The sequence below is a fragment of the Oncorhynchus keta genome, chromosome 21 (genome assembly GCF_023373465.1).
Source record: "Oncorhynchus keta strain PuntledgeMale-10-30-2019 chromosome 21, Oket_V2, whole genome shotgun sequence".
NCBI lineage: Eukaryota > Metazoa > Chordata > Actinopteri > Salmoniformes > Salmonidae > Oncorhynchus > Oncorhynchus keta.
This window is the reverse complement of record NC_068441.1, coordinates 32194565-32219043: the sequence shown is the minus strand read 5'-3', so window position 1 is coordinate 32219043 and position 24479 is coordinate 32194565. Positions and strand designations below refer to the sequence as shown.

Sequence of the window (24479 nt, the reverse complement as noted above, 5' to 3'; positions counted from 1 at the left end):
AGAACGCCGTTACAGTGTGTAGATGGGCTTTGAATTCAGGCTGTAACACAACACAATGTGGAATAAGTCTAGGGGAAGGAATAGTTTCTGAAAGCACTGTATACAAATGGGGAGACAAACCATCAAATCAAATTTTATTGGTCACATTCACAGTGACATCTGTTAACCATGTGTGTGTAGCGAAATGTTTGTGCTTCAATCTAGTTCCAACAGTGCAGTAATACCTAACAAGTAATCTAACAATTCCACAGCTACCTAATACACACAAATCTAAGCAAAGGGATGGAATAAGAATATATACATATAAATATATGGATGAGCGAAGACCGAGCGGCATAGGCAAGATGCAATAGATGGTATAAAAATACAGTGTATATACATATGGGATGAGTAATGCAAGATATGTTAACATTATTAAAGTGACCTGTGATCTATTTATTAGAGTGGCCAATGATTTAAAGTCTGTATGTAGGTAGCAGCCTCTCTGTGTTAATGACAACTGTTTAACAGTCTGATGGCCTTGAGATAGAAGCTGTTTATCAATCTCTCGGTCCCAGCTTTGATGCACCTGTACTGGCCTCACCTTCTGGATGGTAAGCGGGGTGAACAAGCAGTGGCTCGGGTGTTTGTTGTCCTTGATGATCTTTTTGGCCATCCTGTGACAACGGGTGCATTAGGTCTCCTGGAGGGCAGGTAGTTTGCCCCGGGTGATGCGTTGTGCAGACCGCACCACCCTCCTGGAGAGCCCTGCGGCTGTGGCAGTGTGGTTGTCATACCAGGTGGTGATACAGCCCGATAGGATGCTCTCAATTGTGCATCTGTAAAGGTTTGAGGGTTACAAGCCAAATTTCTTCGGTCTCCTGTGGTTAAAGAGGCGTTGTTGCGCCTTCTTCACCACACTATCTGTGTGGGTAGACCATTTCAGTTTGTCAGTGATGTGTACGCCAAGAAACTTAAAACTTTCCACCTTCTCTACTGCTGTCCCATCGATGTGGATAGGGGGGTGCTCCCTCTGCTGTTTTCTGAAGTCCACGATCATCTCCTTTATTTTGTTGACATTGAGTGAGAGGTTGTTTTGCTGACACCATACTCTGAGTGCCCTCACCTCCTCCCTATAGGCTGTCTCGTTGTTGGTGATCAAGCCTACTACTGTTGTTTAATCTGCAAACTTGATGATTGAGTTAGAGGCGTGCATGGCCATGCAGTCATGGGTGAACAAGGAGTACAAGAGGGGGCTGAGCACGCACCCTTGTGGGGCCCCAGTGTTGAGGATCAGCGAAGGGGGGGTGGCCCGTCAGCAAGTCCAGGATCCAAATGCACAGGGCGGCGTTGAGACCCAGGGCCTCAAACTTAATGATGAGCTTAGAGGGTACTATGGTGTTGAATGCTGAGCTGTAGTCAATGAACAGCATTCTTACATACAGTAGGTATTCCTCTTGTCCAGATGGGATAAGGCAGTGTGCAGTGTGATGGCGATTGCATCGTCTGTGGATCTATTGGGACGGTATGCATATTGAAGTTGGTCTAGGGTGGCAGGTAAGGTGTAGGTGATATGATCCTGGACTAGCCTCTCAAAGCACATCATAATGAGTGCTATGGGGCGATAGTCATTTAGATCATTTACCTTTGCCTTCTTGGGTACAGGAACAATGGTGGCCATCTTGAAGCATGTGGGGACAGCAGACTGGGATAGTGAGAGATCGAATATGCCCTTAAACACACCAGCCAGCTGGTCTGCGCATGTTCTGAGGAATGTTTTAAATGTCTTACTCACATCGGCCACGAAGAAGGAGAGGGAGAGGCCACAGTTGCGGGCCATGTCGGTGGCACTGTATTAACCTCAAAGTAGGCAATGAAGGTGTTTCGTTTGTCTGGAAGCGAGACGTCAGTGTTCGTGACGTGGCTGTTTTTTCCTTTTTGTAGTCTGTGATTGCCTGTAGACCCTGCCACATACATCTCGTGTCTGAGCCGTTGAATTGTGACTCCACTTTGGCCCTATACCAACATTTCGCTTGTTTCATTTCCTTGCGGAGGGAATAACTACACCGTTTTTATTCAGCCATATTCCCAGTTATCTTTTCATGGTTAACCTGCTACTCCTACCCCCTACTTTTTCGAACATTCTGTTAAAAATCGCGCAACATTTCAGCGCCCTGCTGCTCATGCCAGGAATATAGTATATGCATATGATTAGTATGTGTGGATAGAAAACACTCAGATGTTTATAAAACTGGTTAAATCACGGCTGTGAGTATAACAGAACGTGCGTTTCATCGAAAAGCGCAGGAAAATCTGATCACTGAAAATTGGAAAATATATCAATGCGCCACTTGCATGTATTGTCTATGGGAAAGCAAATTACCTGGAGCCGAGATTGCAATTCCTACAGCTTCGACACGATGTCAACAGTCTTGTCATTTGCCTAGGCTTTGTTTCTTGGTCAAACAAAGAAGAGACAGCCCATTTCTTCAGGTCTCGGACCAGATATTTTGGTTGAGATTTACCCGGACATTATTTCCAGACGTACCCCTATAGAATATACATCGCCTCGTGATCAATTTGATCGCTTATTATCGTTTACTAATACCTAAAGTTGCATTACAAAAGTATTTCGAAGTGTTTTGTGAAAGTTTATCGTCTACTTTTTTAATTTAAAAAAATGACGTTACGTTTTAAGACGCTATTTTTTTTTGTTTATCACACAGTCTTCATAGATCGATATCTAGGTTATTTATTGGACCGATTTAATCGAAAAAAAGACCCAATAGTGATTATGGGACATCTAGGAGTACCAACAAAGAAGATGGTCAAAGGTAATGAATGTTTTATATTTTATTTGTGAGGTTTGTGTAGCGCCGACTATGCTAATTATTTTGTTTACGTCCCCTGCGGATCTTTTGGGGTGTTACATGCTATCAGATAATAGCTTCTCATGCTTTCGCCGAAAAGCATTTAAAAAATCTGACTAGTTGCCTGGATTCACAACGAGTGTAGCTTTAATTCAATACCCTGCATGTGTATTTTAATGAACGTTTGAGTTTTAACTAGTACTATTAGCATTTAGCGTAGCGCATTTGCATTTCCAGATGTCTAGATGGGACGCCTGCGTGTCAGGTAGGAGCAAGAGGTTAAATGCGGTGGTTCACGCTTTCAGTTTTGCGCAAATGCCGCCATCTATTCACATCTCCAATGCACTTCCTTATAAACTGACTCACCGAATCAGCGTACAAATCAATATTATTCTCCGAGGCGATGTTCCAGTCCGCGTGATCAAAACTTCTTGTCATAGGTACATCCTGTTTGAATTTATGCCTATAGACAGGATACGTAATATGGAGTCGTGGTCAGATTTGGCGAAAGGAGGGAGGGGGAGAGACTTGTATGCATCGCGGAAGTTAGAGTAACAGTGATCCAGTATTGTGCTACAGTCAATATGTTGATAGAATTTAGGTAGCCTTGTTCTCAAATTTGCTTTGTTAACTTCTTACGGCTGAAATCCCGTTAACAGGATCGATTTGACAACAGCCAGTGAAAGTGCAGGGCACCAAATTCAAACAGAAATCTCATAATTAAAATTCCCCAAACACAAATATTATACACCATTTTAAAGATAAACTTGTTGTTAATCCCACCAGTGTGCGATTTCAAAAAGGCTTTACAACGAAAGCATACCATGCGATTATGTTAGGTCAGCGCCTAGTCACAGAAAAACACAGCAATTTTTCCAGACAAAGAGAGGAGTCACAAAAAGCAGAAATAGAGATCAAATTAATCACTAACCTTTGATGATCTTCATCAGATGGTACCCATAGGACTTCATGTTACACAATACATGTATGTTTTGTTTGATAAAGTTCATATATATTTCCAAAAATGTCAGTTTACATTGGCACGTTATGTTCAGTAATGTTTTGCTTCCAAAACATCCGTCATAAATGTTGAAATACAATTGTTATGCATGGAATTAAAGATATACTTCTCCTTAATGCAACCACTGTGTCAGATTTCAAAATAGCTTTACAGCAAAAGCACACTATGGAATAATCTGAGTACAGCGCTCAGAGACCAAAACAAGCCATACAGATACAAATATTCACTTACCTTTGATGATCTTTATCGGAATGCACTCCAGGAATCCCAGTTCCACAATAAATGTTTGTTTTGTTCGATAAAGTCCATAATTTATGTCCAAAGACCTCCTTTTTGTTCGCGGGTTTAGTTCACAAATCCAAATTCACAAGGCGCAAGTACTAAGTCCAGACGAAAAGTCAAAAAAGTTCCATTACAGTTCGTAGAAACATGTCAAACGATGTATATAATACATTTTTAGGATGTTTTTATCGTAAATCTTCAATAATGTTCCAACCGGACAATTCCTTTGCTTTTAGAAATGAAAGGGAACGCAGCTCGCTCTCACGGCCATGCGCGAGACTTAGCTCATGGAATTCTGCTAGACACCTGGTTCAAACAGCTCTTATTCACTCCCGCTTCACAGTAGAAGCCTGAAAAAAGGTTCTAATGACTGTTGCCATCTAGTGGTAGCATTAGGAAGTGCAATCGGACCAAATCCAAGCACTTCCTGATTGGATTTTTTCTCAGGTTTTTGCCTGCCATATGAGTTCTGTTATACTCACATACATAATTCAAACAGAAACTTCAGTGTGTTTTCTATCCAAATCTACTAATAATATGCATATCTTAGCTTCTGTGCCTGAGTAGCAGGCAGTTTACTCGGGGCACCTTATTCATCCAAGCTACTCAATACTGCCCCCCAGCCATAAGAAGTTCAAATCCCCAGATACAATAAATGCAGCCTCAGGATATATGGTTTCCAGTGAAGTTCCTTGAGGGCCGTTGTGGTATCGGCTTAAGGGGGGGATATACACGGCGGTGACAATAACCAACAAGAATTATCTTGGACATAATATGGTCGGCATTTGATTGAGTTAAAATGTCTTGAGTTCCTGTATGTTTTCATGATTACACCATGATTTGTTAATCATGAAGCATACACCCCCGCACTTCTTCACAGAGAAATGTTTATTTCTGTCGGAGCGACACATAAAGAATTCCGGTGGCTGTTCCGACTCTGACAACATATCCCGAGAAAGCCATATTTCCCCGATGTCTCTCTGGAAAGCAACCCTTGCCCTAATTTAGTCTACCTTGTTATATACTCGGAAGCGGTGGGTGGTGTCCCCACCTCTGAAGTCTGACCAGAAGGCCGCTCCATCTACCTCTTCTGCGGCGATGTTGTTTTGGGTCGGCCTCTGGAATCAGATCAAATGTCCTGGGTGGTGGTGCGAACAAAGGATCCGCTTTGTGAAAGTTGTATTCCTGGTCGTAATGTTGGTAAGTTGATGTCAATCTGATATCCAATATTTCTTCCCGGCTGTATGTAATTAACACTTAAGATTTTCTGGGCTAACAATGGAAGAAAGAATACATAAAAAAACTAAATACTGCATAGTTTCCTAAGGACTAGAAGCGAGGTGACCCTCTCTGTCGGCACCATCTTGTCTTTAAAAACCGTTAATAAATTCCTTATAAATAGTCTTGTGAGTTAGAAATTAGATTTTTGTCATTTTAGTCATTTAGCAGATGCTCTTATCCAGAGCGACTTACAGTAGAGTGCATCATTTTTTATTTTTTATTCTGAGCCCCCATGGGAATCGAACCCAAAAACCTTGTTGCAAGCGCCATGCTCAACCAACTGAGCCACAATAACGCCTTTATAACTGGTTTATAAGTACATTAGTAGTATATTATTGATCATGAACAAATTGTGAACATGCTATGATCAAACACCTTATTCATTATCTTATTAACTCTTAATAAATAATTTTAAATAGTGTTTATAAATGCGTAAATAACTATTTAGAGATTGCATATTGACATTTACAAATGTAATAAATGGAACAATGATTAATAAATGGCAAATAAACACTTTACAAACTGTTTATAAATGGTTTATTAAGGGACCTTAATATAAAGTGTTACCTGATGTAAAAGCTATGTACATCTGTAGATCCTGATAACGGTCATCTTCAGCTAAAAGTTACTGAGATGTACAGAAACAAGTACTGGAAGGAAGAGGCAGACTCAGACTCGAACATACCTTTTCCCAGATTGAAGATGAAGGGTTTCTTGCGGTCCATACTGGAGTCAAACTTCTTCCCATTGAGAAGTTTGCCAGTGTAGTGCACTGCTACCTTGTCCCCGATCATGGGTCTGTCCCCATCCTCTCCCTGTTTTTTCACCACCTGTACAAAGAACAGATGTCAGCCCTAAGATCAGCTCAGCTCAGCATGCTAGTTAGTACTTGTTTTCTATAGCTAGACAGTAGCTAGATTTCCATCCAATTGGAGAAAGATTTTCATGCAAATATTCTAGAATCCGCATAAAGAAAATATGTGTTTCCACCAATTGGACTTGTTGCGAATAAAAATCACTGTGTGATGACGTAGTGCCCTCAAAATGACATTTTGCATAAGTTTTCATGTACCGAATACAAATCTAAAGTTCAATGTGTTTCCATATAATTTTCAACTCTACCGATAGTTTTGTCACAAAAACAGTTTCATTAAATAGAAAATGTGCCTAACGTTGCTCTGGTCTTGGCACATGCTCTCGAGCCAACAGTTCGCAGATACAGTGCGGGTAGGCTAGTATACATGATGAGATTATTATGGATAAGAGCAAGAATATTTTTATTTGTCAAATGGCAGTCAAGCATCGATCATCATGTCATCAGAATAAGACCCTTGATATTTATTGGAATGGAGGATCAAGATCACTGTGTACTTTCACCACACTGAAGTTCATCATAACTTATTTTAGCTATAGCCTAATAAACTGCAAGGTTTCCCGAGTTGTAGTGGGAGGACCACACACCATAGCATCGTGTGACTCCAAATTTACTTTGATATGATTGTCATTATATCAATATTTGTGCATAAAAGCGTTTCCACCACCCTTTCTCGCATTACTGATTGTACAGTAAAAAAAAACACAAAAAGATCACACAATGTCAAATTAACAAATTATCTGTCAGCATTCATAAAATTGTACCGAAACGTCCTGTATCCATCACAGCTGTAGTGATTTTTTTTAATACGATATGACTTTATTCATGTGAAATATTTATCTTTCATGTACCCCTACTAGTATTTTTAATCCTAACGGTATTTCTTGCCGTGCTCTGTTCTTCTTGCCACGTTTAGAGGAGGATGTGCTCAAAACAAAGGAACACTTGAGTGGTGGCAGAATTATGAAAGAAGAGTATCTCTGAAGTCTCTCTGAATAACATGCCAAAGGGAACACATTGTGTGTGTGCTTCAGGCCTGACTTAAAAGAGGATGACAACAGTAGAACACATCCTACCTTTCATAACCAACAACGCATGTTTATGGAATGATAAGCAACGCAGAGAATGACAAGTAGAGCTGAATCCTAATAATAATTTGAACTGCGCTCCTTTATGTCAAGTCCGAGTTTGTCCTTTACAGAGGATGGTGGGATGAGATTAAAGCCTACCTTGCAAATTCCCTCGTCTTTGTTAGGAGTGACGTCAATGCCCTTAACGGCAAAGACCACAGCAGGAGACTGGTCATCCATGGACTGATCCTTATCTGTGGTCATATCGGCACCTGAGAATGCCACTCTAACCCTGCACAAAAGAGTCACACACAAACATTGTTAGAACTGGGATACGCACCAATGTAATAACACACTCACAAAACCCCACCAACACACAAAGTCACCAGTAGAAAGGCCTCTCAGAATCACCTGACTCTCACTTTAAATGTAATCAATGATATTCATATGACCTTTAGGTAGGTACATTGTTAACTATATTATACAGTATCTCTGACATCATGTGAGTCAGGGAATGGCGCCTCTATCATCTCAACTCTGTTTCTTCTTCATTCTGATAAAATGCATGAGCTGACGCATACCCAAAAATGTATGTTGAGGTGCTGACTAACGAAGAATAAACTCTGCGCCGTCCCTCTTTGTGAGGCATGCAGCACAGTACGTTCTTGATAGACTGTTGTCATTGAAGAGCCAAACATGTTTTCTGATGAGGAACTTAGAGAAAGTGCCTCAATGGCTGCCTTATCTCCCAGCCCACAGTACATCGTGTTAACTCACGGTACATCGTGTTAACTCATGATACATCGTGTTAACTCACGGTACATCGTGTTAACTCACGGTACATCGTGTTAACTTTCTGCAGTCATACCATCACACTAATGTCAAGACACCAGAAAACGTACACATGTAGCATCTTAATTTGAGTCAGTTTACTATATCAGGAAAATAATCCGGAAGCAACAGGAAATGCAAAATTATTATGTGGATTATAATTCATTGTACGGGATGATACCTTTTTTCATAAGGGAAAATCAAGTCTGAAATGTCAAAGTGGAAATTACAAACTCCAGACGCCATTTTAAACTTTTTAAAGTTCTCCTGCAACAAGGTGATGAAATTAAGATCTTACATCTGTAGGTCTTTATGTACAGTATCTATGCTGTTTCTTTGCAGTATACTATTCCCACATTCACTAGTGACAATGCCAAAATGTTAAATTCAATCAAAACTGCAATGTGGTAAGTAATTTACACAGTAGCTCTTTTTCTTCCATGGCCAAATAAAATTATTTTTGTTCCTACTTCATTCTGAAAACTGTCCCTTGATGAATGAAATATGAGAGATGATGGTGCAACAGTGCAGTCAATCTTTGTGATGCTGCACAGTGCGTTCTGGGACACCGTTGAAGAGCCAAAAGAGATTTCTGATGATGAGCTAACATATAATATTATCCTGATGTCTTTCAATGGCAGCCTTCATGAGTTGTATCTCTCAAACCACAATACATCATGTTAACTCATGGAATGTGTTGCTGTCATACCATAATACTAGCATCAACAGTGCAATGCACATAGTTTAGAACGAACTGTAAAAACTCCTCACATTAATTTAATGAAAATTCCACACACAAAAAAAGACAGTGGGCTGGGTGTGCTACGCCAGAGCCTGTTGCATCTTTAGAGATACGATACAACTTAATTTTCCCCTCAGGCCAATAAGATTAGGGCCTGGTCCCATGCCTTAGGACATAAGAAAATTAGGTAGACGCAATCAGGGTTAAAGTCATCATTATTCATCTTTCATCAACTCCAGATTTGAGTTCAGTCCACCATGACGCTATGTGACTACCTAAAGAGCACTATGGTATTAAAATGCTGCTTTGCTGTCATATTTGCCAAGTTAACGTGTATTGTGTCGATGTTGATTTTGGAATGTCTATATCTGTTTATAGCTTTAGCCTGCCCGTGAACTAGGGCTGGGCGATATGATGATATATATTGTGTGACTATAGAGCATAATATGAAACGATATAAAAACGTATATCGTTTATTTCGCTGTGTTTAAAAATCACACTCTTTACAGCAATATTTTTCCTCAATTGGACGATGCTTTTCGTGCCGTGTGGAAGGAAATTTGCAACACAAACAAACATGGAGGAGAGTGAACGGGACACAGAGCATGGAGACACGGAGCTCGTACCTAAAAGAGGGGCTACTTTGGTCGCATGGACGTGGTTTGGGTATGAAAAGTCTGACATGGACCAGAAAACCGTCCTTTGCAAAATATGCCGCAGGCCGGTCCCGACAACAGGCTCAAACACCACTAACCTCTTAACACCTACTCAAGAATCATGTGAAACAGTACAGGGAGAGTCTACGGATGAGACCCAAAAAAGTACAGTCGCGTGCTCAAAATAATCATGTGAAACAGTACGGAGAGAGTCTACGGATGAGACCCAAAAAAGTACAGTCGCGTGCTCAAAATAATCATGTGAAACAGTACGGAGAGTCTACGGATGAGACCCAAAAAAGTACAGTCGCGTGCTCAAAATAATCATGTGAAACAGTACGGAGAGTCTACGGATGAGACCCAAAAAAGTACAGTCGCGTGCTCAAAATAATCATGTGAAACAGTACGGAGAGAGTCTACGGATGAGACTCAAAAAAGTACAGTCGCGTGCTCAAAACAATCATGTGAAACAGTACGGAGAGAGTCTACGGATGAGACCCAAAAAAGTACCGTCGCGTGCTCAAAACAAACCCCCGACTCAGACGTTGCAAGAGGCTTTTGCCCGCGACCCACCATATGGCAAAGAATCAAAGATGGAAGGAGATAACAGCTGCCGTTACAACTTAAGTCTGCAAAGACATGGCCCCAATTTACACGGTCAAGAAACGGGGGTTTCGTGAGTTGATGCTAACACTTGAACCAAGGTACTAAATGCAAACTGATATGTGACGCATATTAACCAGGTAGGCCAGTTGAGAACAAGTTCTCATTTACAACTGCGACCTGGCCAAGATAAAGTAAAGCAGTGCGACAAAAACAACAACACGGAGTAACACATGGGATAAACAAACGTACAGTCAATAACACAATAGAAAAAAATATATATACAGTGTGTGCAAATGAAGTAAGGAGGTAAGGCAATAAATGTGCAAGTATAAATACTGGTGTGCAAAAAAGCAGAAAAACAAAAACAAATATGGGGATGAGGTAGGTAGTTGGTTGGATGGGCTATTTACAGATGGGCTGTGTACAGCTGCAGCAATCGGTAAGCTGCTCTAACAGCTGACGCTTAAAGTTAGTGAGGGGGATATAAGTCTCCAACTTCTGTGATTTTGGCAATTCGTTCCAGTCATTGGCAGCAGAGAACTGGAAGGAAAGGCAGCCAAAGTAGGTGTTGGCTTTGGGGATGATGTAACGGCTCTCCTCTTCGTCTGATGATGAGGAAAGGAATCGTCGGACCAACACGCAGCGTGGTAAGTTTTCATAGTAAATTTAATTAAATAAACTGAACACTGAATGACAAAAAACAACAAAGAGAGTGAACGACACAAAACAGGAAACAACTACCCACAAACACAGGTGGGAACAGGCTACCTAAGTATGGTTCTCAATCAGAGACAACAATTGACAGCTTCCTCTGATTGGGAACCACACCAGGCCAAACACATAGAAATACAACACACAGAACAAAACATAGAATGCCCACCCCAACTCACACCCTGACCAAACCAAAATAGAGACATAAAAAAGGAACTAAGGTCAGGACGTGACAGATGACCAGTGAAAAATACCTGCTGGAGCGCATGCTACTGGTGGGTGTTGCTATGGTGACAAGTGAGCTGAGATAAGGTGGAGCTTTACCTAGCAAAAACTTATAGATGACCTGGAGCCAGTGGGTTTGGGAACAAATATGTAGTGAGGACCAGCCAACGAGAGCATACAGGTTGCATTGATGGGTAGTATATGGGGCTTTGGTTACAAAACAAATGGCACTGTGATAGCAAATTGGATGCAGACTGAGTAGAGTGTTGGAGGCTATTTTGTAAATGACATCGCGGAAGTCAAGGATCAGCAGAATAGTCAGTTTTACGAGGGTATGTTTGGCAGCATGAGTGTTGAAGGCTTTGTTGCGAAATAGGAAGCCAATTCTAGATTTAATTTTGGATTGGAGATGCTTAATGTGAGTCTGGAAGGCGAGTTTACAGTCTAGCCAGACACCTAGGTATTTATAGTTGTCCACATATTCTAAGTCAGAACCGTCCAGATTAGTGATCACAGTCAGGCGGGTGGGTGCAGGCAGTGATCGGTTGAAGAGCATGCATTTTGTTTTACTAGCAGTTGGAGGCCACGGAAGGAGTGTTGTATGGCATTGAAGCTCATTTTGAGTTTTGTTAACAGTGTCCAAAGAGGGGCCAGATGTATACAGGTGTTGTCTGTGTAGAGGTGGATCAACAAATCACCCGCAGCAAGAGCGACATCATTGATAAATACAGAAAAAAGAGTCTGCCCTAGAATTGAACCCTGTGGCACCCCCATAGAGACTGCCAGAGGTCCGGACAAAAGGCCTTCCGATTTGATACACTGAACTCTATCTGAGAAATAGTTAGTGAACCAGGCGAGGCAGTCATTAGAGAAACCAAGGCTGTTGAGTCTGCCGATAAGAATACGGGTGAAAGAATACGGTCGAAAGCCTTGGCCAGGTTGATGAAGACGGCTGCACAATACTGTCTTTTATCGATGGCAGTTATGATATCGTTTAGGACCTTGAGCGTGGCTGAGGTACACCCGTGACCAGCTCGGAAACCAGATTGCATTGCAGGGAAGTAACGGTGGGATTCGAAATGGTTGGTGATCTGTTTATTCACTTGGCTTTCAAAAACTTTGGAAAGGCAGGGCAGAATGGATATAGGTCTGTAACAGTTTGGGTCTAGAGTGTCTCCCCCTTTGAAGAGGGGGATGACCGCGGCCCTTTCCAATCTTTAGGGATTTCAGACGATACGAAAGAGAGGTTGAACAGACTAGTAATAGGGGTTGCAACAATGTAGGCAGATAATTTTAGAAAGAGAGGGTCCAGATTGTCTATTCCAGCTGATTTGTAGGGATCCAGATTTTGCAGCTTTTTCCAAACATCAGCTGTCTGGATTTGGGTGAAGGAGAAGCAGGGGGGCTTGGGCCAGATGCTGCGGGGGGGGGGTGCGGAGCTGTTGGCCGGTGTAGGGGTAGCCAGGTGGAAATCATGGCCAGCCGTAGAGAAATGCTTATTGAAATTCTCGATTATTGTGGATTCATCAGTGGTGACAGTGTTTCCTAGTCTCAGTGCAGTGGGCAGCTGGGAGGAGATACTCTTATTCTCCATGGACTTTACAGTGTCCCAAAACTTTTAGGAATTTGTGCTGCAGGATGCAAATTTCTGTTTGAAAAAAAGTAGCCTTTGCTTTCCTAACTGACTGTGTGTATTGGTCCCTGACTTCCCTGAAAAATTGCATATCACGGGGACTATTCGAAGCGAGTGCAGTATGCTTATTTAAGATGGAGAGGAAAGCACTTTTAAAGAACAACCAGGCATCCTCTACTGACAGGATGGGGTCAATATCCTTTCAGGATACCCGGGTCAGGTTGATTAGAAAGGCCTGCTCGCAGAAGTGTTTTAGGGAGCGTTTGACAGTGATGAGGGGTAGTCATTTGACCATGGACCCATAACGGACGCAGACAATGAGGCAGTGATCGCTGAGATCCTGGTTGAAAACAGCAGAGGTGTATTTAGAGGGCAAGTTGGTCAGGATGATATCTATGAGGGTGTGCATGTTTATGGATTTGGGGTTGTACCTGGTAGGTTCCTTGATAATTTGTGTGAGATTGAGGGCATCTATCTTAGATTGTAGGACGGCCGGGGTGTTAAGCATATCCCAATTTAAGTCACCTAGCAGTACGAACTCTGACGATAGATGGAGGGCAATCAATTCACATATAGTGTCCAGGGCACAGCTGTTAGCTGAGGGGGTCTATAACAAGCGGCAACAGTGAGGAACTTATTTCTAGAGAGATGGATCTTTAAAAGCAGAAGCTCAAACTGTTTAGGCATAGACCTGGATAGTATGACAGAACTCTGCAGGCTATCTCTACAGTAGATTGCAATTCCACCCCCTTTAGCAGTTCTGTCTTGATGGGGATGTACATTTCAGAATTTTTGGTGGCCTTCCTAAGCCAGGATTCAGACATGGCAAGGACATCAGGGTTGGCGTAGTGTGCTAAAGCAGTTAATAAAGCAAACTTCGGGAGGAGGCTTCTGATGTTAACATGAATGAACCCAGGGCTTTTACGGTTGCGGAAGTCAACAAATGAGCGCGCCTGGGGACACACAGGGCCTGGGTTAGCCTCTACATCACCAGAGGAACAGAGGAGGAGTATGATGAGGGTATGGCTAAAGGCTCTAAGAACTGGTTGTCTAGTGCTTTGGGAACAGAGAATAAAAAGAGCAGATTTCTGGGCGGGGTAGGATAGATTCGGGGCATAGTGTACAGACAAGGGTATGGTAGGGTGCGAGTACAGTGGGGGTAAACCTAGGCATTGAGTCACGATGAGAGAGGTTGTATCTCTGGAGGTGCCAGTTCAGCTAGGTGCGGTCTCTGCATGTGTGGGGGGTGGGACTATCTGAGGCATGTTGAGAGAACTATCTGAGGCTTGTTGAGCAGGACTAGGGGCTCCACAGTAAAATAAAACAATGAGAGCTGCCCTAAACAATGGTTTATGATGCATATTGACATGTTAATTGATGTCAATTAGCCTATCAGAAGCTTCTTAAGCCATGATATAATTTTCTGTAATTTTCCAAGTTGTTTAAAGGCACAGTCAATTTAGTGTATGTAAACTTCTGACCCACTGGAATTGTGATACAGTGAATTATGAGTGAAATAGTCTGTCTGTAAACAGTTGTTGTAAAAATGACTTATGTCATGCAAAAAGTAGATGTCCTAACAGACTTGCCAAAACTATAATTTGTTAACAAGAAATTTGTGGAGTGGTTGAAAAACGAGTTGGAATGACTCCAATCTAAGTGTATGTAAACTTCAGACTTAAACTGATGTATGTACATATACAAACTCGTCAAAAAAAGAAATGTCCTCTCACTGTCAACTGTGTTTAATTTAAGCAAACTTAACATGTGTAAATATTTGTATGAACATAACAAGATTCAAGAACTGAGACAAACTGAACAAGTTCCACAGACATGTGACTAAAATAAATGGAATAATGTGTCCCTGAACAAAGGGGGGGTCAAAATCAAAAGTAACAGTCAGTATCTGGTGTGACCACCAGCTGCATTAAGTAATGCAGTGCATCTCCTCATGGACTGCCCCAGATTTACCGGTTCTTGCTGTGAGATGTTACCCCACTCTTCCACCAAGGCACCTGCAAGTTCCCTGACATTTCTGGGGGGAATGGCCCTAGCCCTCACCCTCCGATCCAACATGTCCCAGACGTGCTCAATGAGATTGAGATCCGGGCTCTTCGCTGGCCATGGCAGAACACTGACATTTCTGTCTTGTGGGAAATCACGCACAGAACGAACAATGTGGCTGGTGGCATTGTCATGCTGGAGGGTCATATCAGGATGAGCCTGCAGGAAGGGTACCACATGAGGGAGGAGGATGTCTTCCCTATAACGCACACTGCCCCAGACCATGACAGACCCTCCAACCCCAAATTGATCCCCCTCCAGAGTACAGGCCTCGGTGCAAAGCTCATTCCTTTGACGATAAACGCAAATCCGACTATCACCCTGGTGAGACAAAACCGCAACTCGTCAGTCCTGTCGGGTCCAGCGACGGTGGGTTTGTGCCCATGGGCGATGTCGTTGCCGGTGATGTCTGGTGAAGACCTGCCTTACAACAGGCCTACCACCCCTCAGTCCAGCCTCTCTCAGCCTATTGTGGACAGTCCTGAGCACTGATGGAGGGATTGTGCGTTTCTGGTGTAACTCGAGCAGTTGTTGCTATCCTGTACCTGTCCCGCTGGTGTGATGTTCGGATGTACTGATCCTGTGCAGGTGTTGTTCCACATGGTCTGCCACTGCGAGGACGATCAGCTGTCCGTCCTGTCTCCCTGTAGTGCTGTCTTAGGCCTCTTTAGTGTCCTAAGTTTTCATAAGTGTGACCGTAATTGCCTACCTTCTGTAAGCTCTTAGTGTCTTAACCGTTCCACAGGGGCATATTCATTCATTGTTTATGGTTCATTGAACAAGCATGGGAAACCGTGTTTAAACCCTTTACAAATGAAGAACTGTGAAGTTAAGATTTTTACTAATTATCTTTGAAAGACAGGGTCCTGAAAAAGTGAAAAATATATTGATTTTAGGCCTGTATTTATTTTGTTTGCAACTAGTTTAAGTGTTTTTTCGATTTCCCTTTTTTAGATTTTATACATTCATATTTAAAATCTTGTAACATGCTTAATTGAACATTTACACAAAGGTTCTAAATAACAGGAGAAATAATCAAACATGAATAAGTACCTTTTATTTGTTGAGTATAATTCTAAATGTAATAAGAAATAGGCCTTTACACGTGGTCATTTTATAAAAACTATTTATTCATTTGAATTTACAGAAAATGTGCCATATCGTGATATGTATTGTTATCGTCTACATTGCTCTCTGTTACTGTCATGTTCGTTATAGCGATGAGACCAAGGCGCAGCGTGATGAGAATACATCTTCTTTAATGAAACGAAGAAACTTAAACAAACTTACAAAAACAACAAAATGAACGTGAAGCTATAATAATAGTGCTGACACAGGCAACTAAACATAGACAATAACCCACGAAATACCCAAGGAATATGGCTGCCTAAATATGGTTCCAATCAGAGACAACGATAAACAGTTGCCTCTAATTGAGAACCAATCTAGGCAACCATAGACATACATAACACCTAGACTATTAAACACCCATAGACATACAAAACCCCTAGACAGGGTCACAAAAACACATACATCACCCATGTCACACCCTGACCTTACCAAAATAATAAAGACAACAAAGAATACTAAAGTCAGGGCGTGACAGTACACCCCCCTGAGTACTGTTGCGGCCCGTCGTAGGAGGTTCCGGTCTGCGGCCCGTCGTACGAGTTTCCGGACTGCGACCAGTCGTGGTAGGTTCCGGACTGCGACCAGTCGTGGCAGGTTCCGGACTGCAACCCGTCGTGGTAGGTTCCGGACTGCGACCCGTCGTGGTAGGTTCCGGTCTGCGGCCCGTCGTACGAGGTTCCGGTCTGTAGACTGTTGCCGGACGCTCTGGACTGGGTACTGTTGCCGGACGCTCTGGACTGGTGAGGCGCACTGTAGGCCTGGTGCATGGTGCCGGCACTGGTGGTACCGGGCTGGGGACACGCACCTCATGGCAAGTGCGGGGAGGAGGAACAGGGTGTACTGGACTGCCGAGGCGCACTATAGGCCTGGTGCGTGGTGCCGGCACTGGTGGTACCGGGCTGGGGAGACGCACCTCAGGGCGAGTGCGAGGAGCAGGAGCAGGGAGTACTGGACCCTGGAGAAGCACTGGAGGCCTGGTGCGTGGTATCGGCACTGGTGGTACCGGGCTGAGGACACGCACCTCAGGGCGAGTGCGGGGAGGAGGAACAGGGCGTACAGGGCTCTGGATGAGCACAGGAAGCCTAGTGCATGGTGTTGGCACTGGTGGTACTGGGTTGGGGACACGCACCTCAGGGTGAGTGCGGGGAGCAGGCACAGGACGTACTGGGCTGTGGAGGCGTACTGGAGGTCTGGATTGTAGAGCTGACACAACCCGTCCTGGCTGGATGTTAATACTTGCCCACTGGCACAGGACGCACAGGGCTGTGCAGACTCACAGTACGCAGGATATCCTGGTCCATGTAGGTATACTGAAGACCAGGAGCGCTGAGCCGGCACCCTCCTTCCTGGCTGGATGCCCATTCTAGCCAGGCAAATGCGAGGAGCTGGAATAGAGCGCACCGGGCTAGAAATGCGCACTGGAGACACCGTGCGTTCCACCGCATAACACGGTGCCAGACCAGTAACATGCTCCCCACGGTAAGCACAAGGAGTTGGCTCCTACCTGACTCAGCCAATCTCCTCTTGTGCCCCCCCCACAAAATCTTGGGGCTGCCTCTCGGGCTTCCGTGCTAGCCGTGTACCCTTATATCGTCGCCGTTCCTCCATTCTCCTGTATCCCTCCTCGCAATGTTCCATAGAATCCCAAGCGGGCTCTGGTACTCTCCCTGGATCGATCGACCACCTCTCTATCTCCTCCCAGGTTGTTACCCACTCATCCTTCTCCCGGGTCCATTCTTCCACAAAGCGATGTTCCTCCATTTCACGCTGCTTGGTCCTTGTTTGGTGGGTTATTCTGTCACGTTCGTTATAGCGATGAGACCAAGGCGCGATGAGAATACATCTTCTTTAATGAAACAAAGAAACTTAAACAAACTTACAAAAACAACAAAAACGAACGTGAAGCTATAATAATAGTGCTGACACAGGCAACTAAACATAGACAATAACCCACGAAATGCCCAAGGAATATGGCTGCCTAAATATGGTTCCAATCAGAGACAACGATAAACAGTTGCCTCTAATTGAGAACCAATCTAGGCAACCATAGACATACATAACACCTAGACTAGTAAACACCCATAGACATACAAAACCCCCAGACAGGAACAAAAACACATACATTACCCATGTCACACCCTGACCTAACCAAAATAATAAAGAAAACAAAGAATACTAGGGTCAGGGCGTGACAGTTACTCATGTTTTGTATTGTCATTAGCACATATACATGATTCCAATTTAAGCTCCAAGATGCAGGCAATTAGAGAAAAACAAAAAAGTTTACAGTGCTGATTTATTGGCACATTGAACCATGTCGTGCATCGTAGTTCAAAAAAACTCCATGGATAGTGGTAAAATATGAAATCATATCTGACTTCCGACATCGTTATGCACCTTCGCCATTCACTACCTACACTTTCCCATAGGCCCTAAACCCTTGATATTTCTCGATCTGAAGTGTCTGGATAGGTACTCAGTGTGGTGGTGGAGCTTCCACCATATTGCTTAAACCTTACAAATCTGCAAACATTGAATGGTTAGAGCCAAGGGAAAGGGAGCAAATTGGAAGCAGCTGACACAGTTGATCTGTTGGCCCTCTAGATACCCAGTGACCTACTTGCTTCACTGCTGGTCTGGACAATCCATACCAGACATGATGAACTAAGTTCAAAGCATTTTCCGGTACTTTCATATACTTTTTAGCAAGTAGTTCTTAAAGTAGTGCTCACGAGCCAAAAGTGGTCCCCGAAAAATGCGTACTACGTCACATATGTGCAGGTATGTGCACCACGTAATTGCTCTCTCTCTCTTGCTCTGCTGTGTGTGCATCTTGCTAGCTGTCACTCAAATGACGAGGGGCTGAAGCTCATTGGATGAAACGTTAGTTGCTAGGGGTCTGGAAAATGTAGTGGAAATGGTGCTGCACAGCTTCCAGAAAACAGTCACTTTCAGACTAGGGATTTTGTGGATAGTTGAGGTAAAACAATAATTCTGCTCACATATTATGCATGTATAAACTACACATTGACACATTCAGACCAAAGTGGGAGGATTAAAAAATACATACTAGTCGCCAAAGTACTGTAACATGTCTTTAAATGGCTTTCTACTAATCATTGTGGTCCATCTCTCCTCCTCCATCTCTTCCACCCCTCTACAACCAACCCCCTCCTCTGAAACATCTTCTCTGCCTCTTTCTTTACCCCTTGCTCACACGTTACCCTTCCACTCTTGCTTTTTTTCACGACACGCAGGTTAAAATATCAAAACAAACTCTGAACCAATTACATTAATTTGGGAACAGGTTGAAAAGCATTAAACATTTATAGCAATTTTGCTAGTTAGCTTGCACTTGCTAGCTAATTTGTCCTGGGATATATACATTCATCCGAAATGCACAAGGTCCTCTACTCCGACAATTAATCCACACATAAAATGGTCAACCGAATCGTTTTGAGTCATCTCTCCTCCTTCCAGGCTTTTTCATCTTTGAACTGATATGGTGATTGGCATCTAAACTTTCATAGTATTACTACACCGACAGGCAACACAGTTCGTCTTTCAAATCACCCACGTGGGTATAACCAATGAGGAGATTGCACGTGGGTACCTGCTTCTATAAACCAATGAGGAGATGGGAGAGGCAGGACTTGCAGCGCGATCTGAGTCAGAAATAGAAAGGAGTTCTATTTTAGCCCTTGGCAACGCAGACGCTCGTTGACGTATGCGAGCAGTGTGGTCAGCCTGTAAGACAGTTCTTATTTGATTAATGGTGGTCGGACCCATCTATGTGACGCTAGCCACAATAAGGATTAGCCACAACAGTGACTAAGGTTAGCCTTCAAAATAAAAGTATGGCATAATTCTACTATTTATATTAATTTGCATCACTGTCAATGACAATACTTTTATTTTGAAGGCAAACCACAAATTCCACTATTATACATAATCTTTATTGTGACTAGCTTCACAATACATAACCAGGTCCGGTCGAGCATCACTAGCTAGATGAAGCTAGCTGGCTACTTATAACGTTAGCTTTGGTCAACAGGGTTAAGAAGCTGGCTAGCTATTTATTTTCATGAAGTTCAATTTCAATAGGCGAACAACAAGTGGAAACCTGGCTAATACTTACAAGGATTCCTAAATCATTGCTAGGAATAATGAAAAGGACTGCAGTTTCTACTGGTCATTGTTTTCAGGCTGGTTGTATTGGTGCTAGCTAGGTACCAAGCTAAAGCTATCTACCCCAGAAGTTGCGGTCAAACAAATTATGCTTTTTTACCAACGCAGTATTGAAAACACATAGTTAGTGGCCGGTGTTTGCAGACTTTTTTGTGCAGATTTGACAGTGATACTGTATATTTTTTGACACACAAAGACCCTAACGTCATTACTTCATGGTCTTCATGGACTTTGGTTTTGCACATCGGCGTTAAACTAGACATCGGCCGATACCGATGTTGGCATTTTTAGCTAATATCGTCCGATTACGATATGTTCACTGATATATCGTGCATCCCTAGTTTTCATGTCTTCACTATTATTCTACAATGTAGACAATTGTAAAAATAAAGAAAAAGCCTTGAATGAGTAGGTGTGTCCAAACTTTTGACTGCTACATATGTGAATGGTGTGTATAGACAGTATGTACAGTATATGAATAGAAAAGGTATGTACAGCAGTAGTTATATAGGATGAACCATGACTACAATTTAGTATATACATATAAAGTGGTAAAACAGTATGGAAACATTATTATAGTGACAGGGGTTCAATGACTCTGTAGGGCAGCAGTCTCTAAGGTGCAGGATTGAGTACTGGATGGTAGCCGGCTAGTGATAGTGTCTCAGGTTCAGGGAAGGGTACTGGGCAGTGGCCGGCTAGTGATGACTGTTTAACAGTCTGATGGCCTGGGGATAGAAGCTGTTTATCAATCTCTCGTCAGTCCCAGCTTTGATGCATCTATACTGTCTCCGCCTTCTAGATGGTAGCGGGGTAAACAGGCCATGGCTCAAGTGGAGAGTACCTATTGGTATACTGGTGCATATTGTACAGAGGTGCTTGTGAGCGCGCACACACACACAGGAGGCTGGTGGGAGGAGCTATAGGAGGACGGGCTCATTGTAATGTCTGGAATGGAATTCATGGAATGGTATCAAACAGATCAGACATATGGAAACCACATTTGACTATGTTCCATTTATTCCATTTCAGACATTACAACGAGCCCATCCTCCTATAGCTTCTTCCACCTGCCTCCACTGACACACACTCTCACTCTCATACACACATACTCTCACACACATTTGATGCTTAATTTAGATCTGTAAGAATCTCACATTTGTTCCCGCATACAGTATGTCAGAATGATATCAGGAGCCTGTGATCACTTGTCATTGTTAACATAAACAACAATAACCATAGTAATAAATAATCAAATTATTATTGTTTTCTGTGACTCTGCCTTTCCTCATATGGATATCACTTCTAAGAAATGTTGGAACGGAACATCATGTTCTGGGAGCTGTAAATGTATAGTTTCGACATTGACAGAGCCAAATGCATAAACACACACACACACAACTAACATGTAAGAATAATTAGTTGATTTAATGATCTAGTAATATAATTATGAAATAAACCTGTGTAATAGCCTGTATGACTCTATGTCCATCTCTGTCTGTCCACCTCTGTCGATCTCTGTTTGTGTCCACCTGCACAGTAGTGTGCGTTTCCATCTGTGTGTGTGTGTGTGTGTGTGTGTGTGTGTGTGTGTGTGTGTGTGTGTGTGTGTGTGTGTGTGTGTGTGTGTGTGTGTGTGTGTGTGTGTGTGTGTATATGGTTTTACTATCCTTGTGGGAACCAGAAATTAGTAAAACAAGGACAATTCTGATGTGTGGGAATATTTCCCCAGTACCCACAAGGAAAAAGGCTATTTTAGGTTTAGGGGTTAGGTTTAGGGTTACAATTCAGGTTAGTGTTAGAGGTTAGGTTCAGGGTTAAGGTCAGGTTTAAGGTTGTGTGTGTGTGTGTGTGTGTGTGTGTGTGTGTGTGTGTGTGTGTGTGTGTGTGTGTGTGTGTGTGTGTGTGTGTGTGTGTGTGTGTGTGTGTGTGTGTGTGTGTGTGTGTGTGTGTGTGTGTGTGTGTGTGTGTGTGTGTGTGTGTGTGTGTGTGAACACTATGGCTCTTCCGTTCCAAATTCCTGGCACAATCTGATGGTGTTCACCAATCTGAAACCCACTCAGTCACAACACAGCATCGGTGGCGATATCCAAATAGGCTCCCCGCAACACAAATAGAGACTAACACACATTCCGTCTTCTTTTAATGGGGGAAATGCAGGGATTGATGCAGATGTACTAAAAAATCTATTATTTTAATTTCTGAAATGTCAAATCTGAGTTTGGAAGGCGTTAAAATGTTTGGTAACACAGGCTACGGAACATTACTAGCGGAATGTAACTGTTATTAATTATGTACCACAGTATTTAATCCAAACATCATTCATTCGGAATCCTTGTGAATTTGTCTTTAAGTTAATATTTATGATGAAGAAATATAAACCATCTTGGTATGTTATTATTAATGTAAGTTACAGCTGTGTTACAGCCGGTAGTGCGTGAGTTCGTCTCGTAGCCCTTGCCTGCAGTCAAATGACCTAGTGGCCTCATGAGTGGAATGTTATTTTTTTCATCATTTCATAATTAATCAACTTTTTTTTTTCTTTTTTTATCCAGTGTTTCTATGTCAAACAATGTTGTTATATTTCTGTATTCTGTGATGTATATAAAGTGTAATATTGGGATGCAAACTCAAAATGTAATACATTTCAACTCTATCTGACATGGTACATGTCTTTTTTTTAAGCCCTTAACCATGTGTGAGGTGTATACTTTTGTTTCAAAGTAGATTTGTTTAAGAATCAAGAAACACTGTGTGTGACCCTGATTTAGTACACTGCAGTAAAAGGTTATTCAGAGAGAGAGTGGAACAGAGACCCTGTGGATAAATGCATGGACGGAACACAACAGAGCAGAGAACATTCAGTCCTGAGAGCTCCAGCACTACACAGATGCATACTGTGCCTCCAAGCTCTCTATCACAAGTCAATGCTACACACTAATCCACATATAAACATGCAGTAAACCATTGTGTGGCCAAGCAGACCTTGGGTGGAAACCTTGGTCTGATAATAGAGGGTACTGTATGTACACCTAATCCCCTACACATAACAAGCCTTGAACGTGTGCTGCAATAAATGCTTTGGTTGTCTTCAACCTGCAACCTTATCCAGCAATCACAATGCAAAGGAAATTACAGATTAACATATTTAACAGTGTCCTAGTTTTCTATCCGTTTTGCCCAGTCTTCCAGTCAGTAATTAGACTGAAACAATGATTGGATAAAATCATACTGTTTTTAACAATAGTCACACCTATTATACTATGCTTCACTGCATAAGCAACAGTTCTGGAGAAACATGTTGAATAAATGTAAACATCTAGCATACAAAGTCTGTTATATATTTCTTAAACTATATGTAATAAGCCTGTAATAAGAAATAGGGCTAAATATTCATTTTAGGTCAATTATAGATTTTCCTTTAATTAAATAGAAATTGTAATTGATATATTATTCTCTCTCGCTTTGTGTGTGTGTGTGTGTGTGTGTGTGTGTGTGTGTGTGTGTGTGTGTGTGTGTGTGTGTGTGTGTGTGTGTGTGTGTGTGTGTGTGTGTGTGTGTGTGTGTGTGTGTGTGTGTGTGTGTGTGTGAAGAGAGTGAGAAAGAAAGAAAAATCATGAAAAGAGTAAATCGGTTATAATAGCATTGGATTAGTCTTCAATGGATGTAAATTCATCTCACTCGCATAAAAAACATTGACACGTGATAAATGAAGGACTAGAACATGAGCATGAGATCTAGCCTACATGTATCTGGAAAAGAACCGGAGAACAGAACTTAATTGCACTGAACACTGATTCTACACATTAGCCAAATTACCGGAATCATATGTTTTAAAAACTGAAATTATTAAAAACATATTGCTTATTATCTACTTTTTCATTTTATTCCGAGGCTACAATTGTATATACAACACTAGGCTACAATTGTATACCATGTAACTCAATACTCATTGGTCTCGCTAGATAAAATATGCCCAATAAAGCCATTCAGAAGACAGCAAACCAGTTATCCTATGTCCATACAAGACAAAGAAATAAAGCTGTAACTTACCTATTTATCTTTTGTCTTTTGTCTCTTTTGAGTGCTCGTGTGCTGCTTCCGTGCTAACTTCAGCCGGTATATCACCGCTAGCTCTGCAACGCAAGTAAGCACCCTATGCTGCTGATTTCAAACCCGCCCTCTCATAACAAAACAGGGTACTGAATGTTCTGCCGGCAGTTTTTTACACTCAAACCCCCCGACATTAGTGAAGATCAAAACGCGAGTGTGAGCCCTAAGGAGAGGAGAATTGAAATTACACTAGGAAGAAGGC

General features: G+C 42.3%; 1 protein-coding gene across 1 annotated transcript in view; it reads right to left on the bottom strand.

Moving 5' to 3' along the window:
* fkbp5 (FKBP prolyl isomerase 5) overlaps positions 1–24418 on the bottom strand; it is a 48149-nt gene extending 23731 nt beyond the window's left edge. The window contains exons 1-3 of the mRNA XM_035756021.2: positions 24218–24418; positions 7537–7669; positions 6119–6263 (exon numbers count right to left, since the gene is read on the bottom strand). Coding sequence (XP_035611914.1) covers positions 6119–6263; positions 7537–7641 — 250 coding nt within the window. The 5' untranslated portion in view covers positions 7642–7669; positions 24218–24418. The remainder of the gene's footprint in view (positions 1–6118; positions 6264–7536; positions 7670–24217) is intronic.
* Positions 24419–24479: the final 61 nt, after the last annotated feature.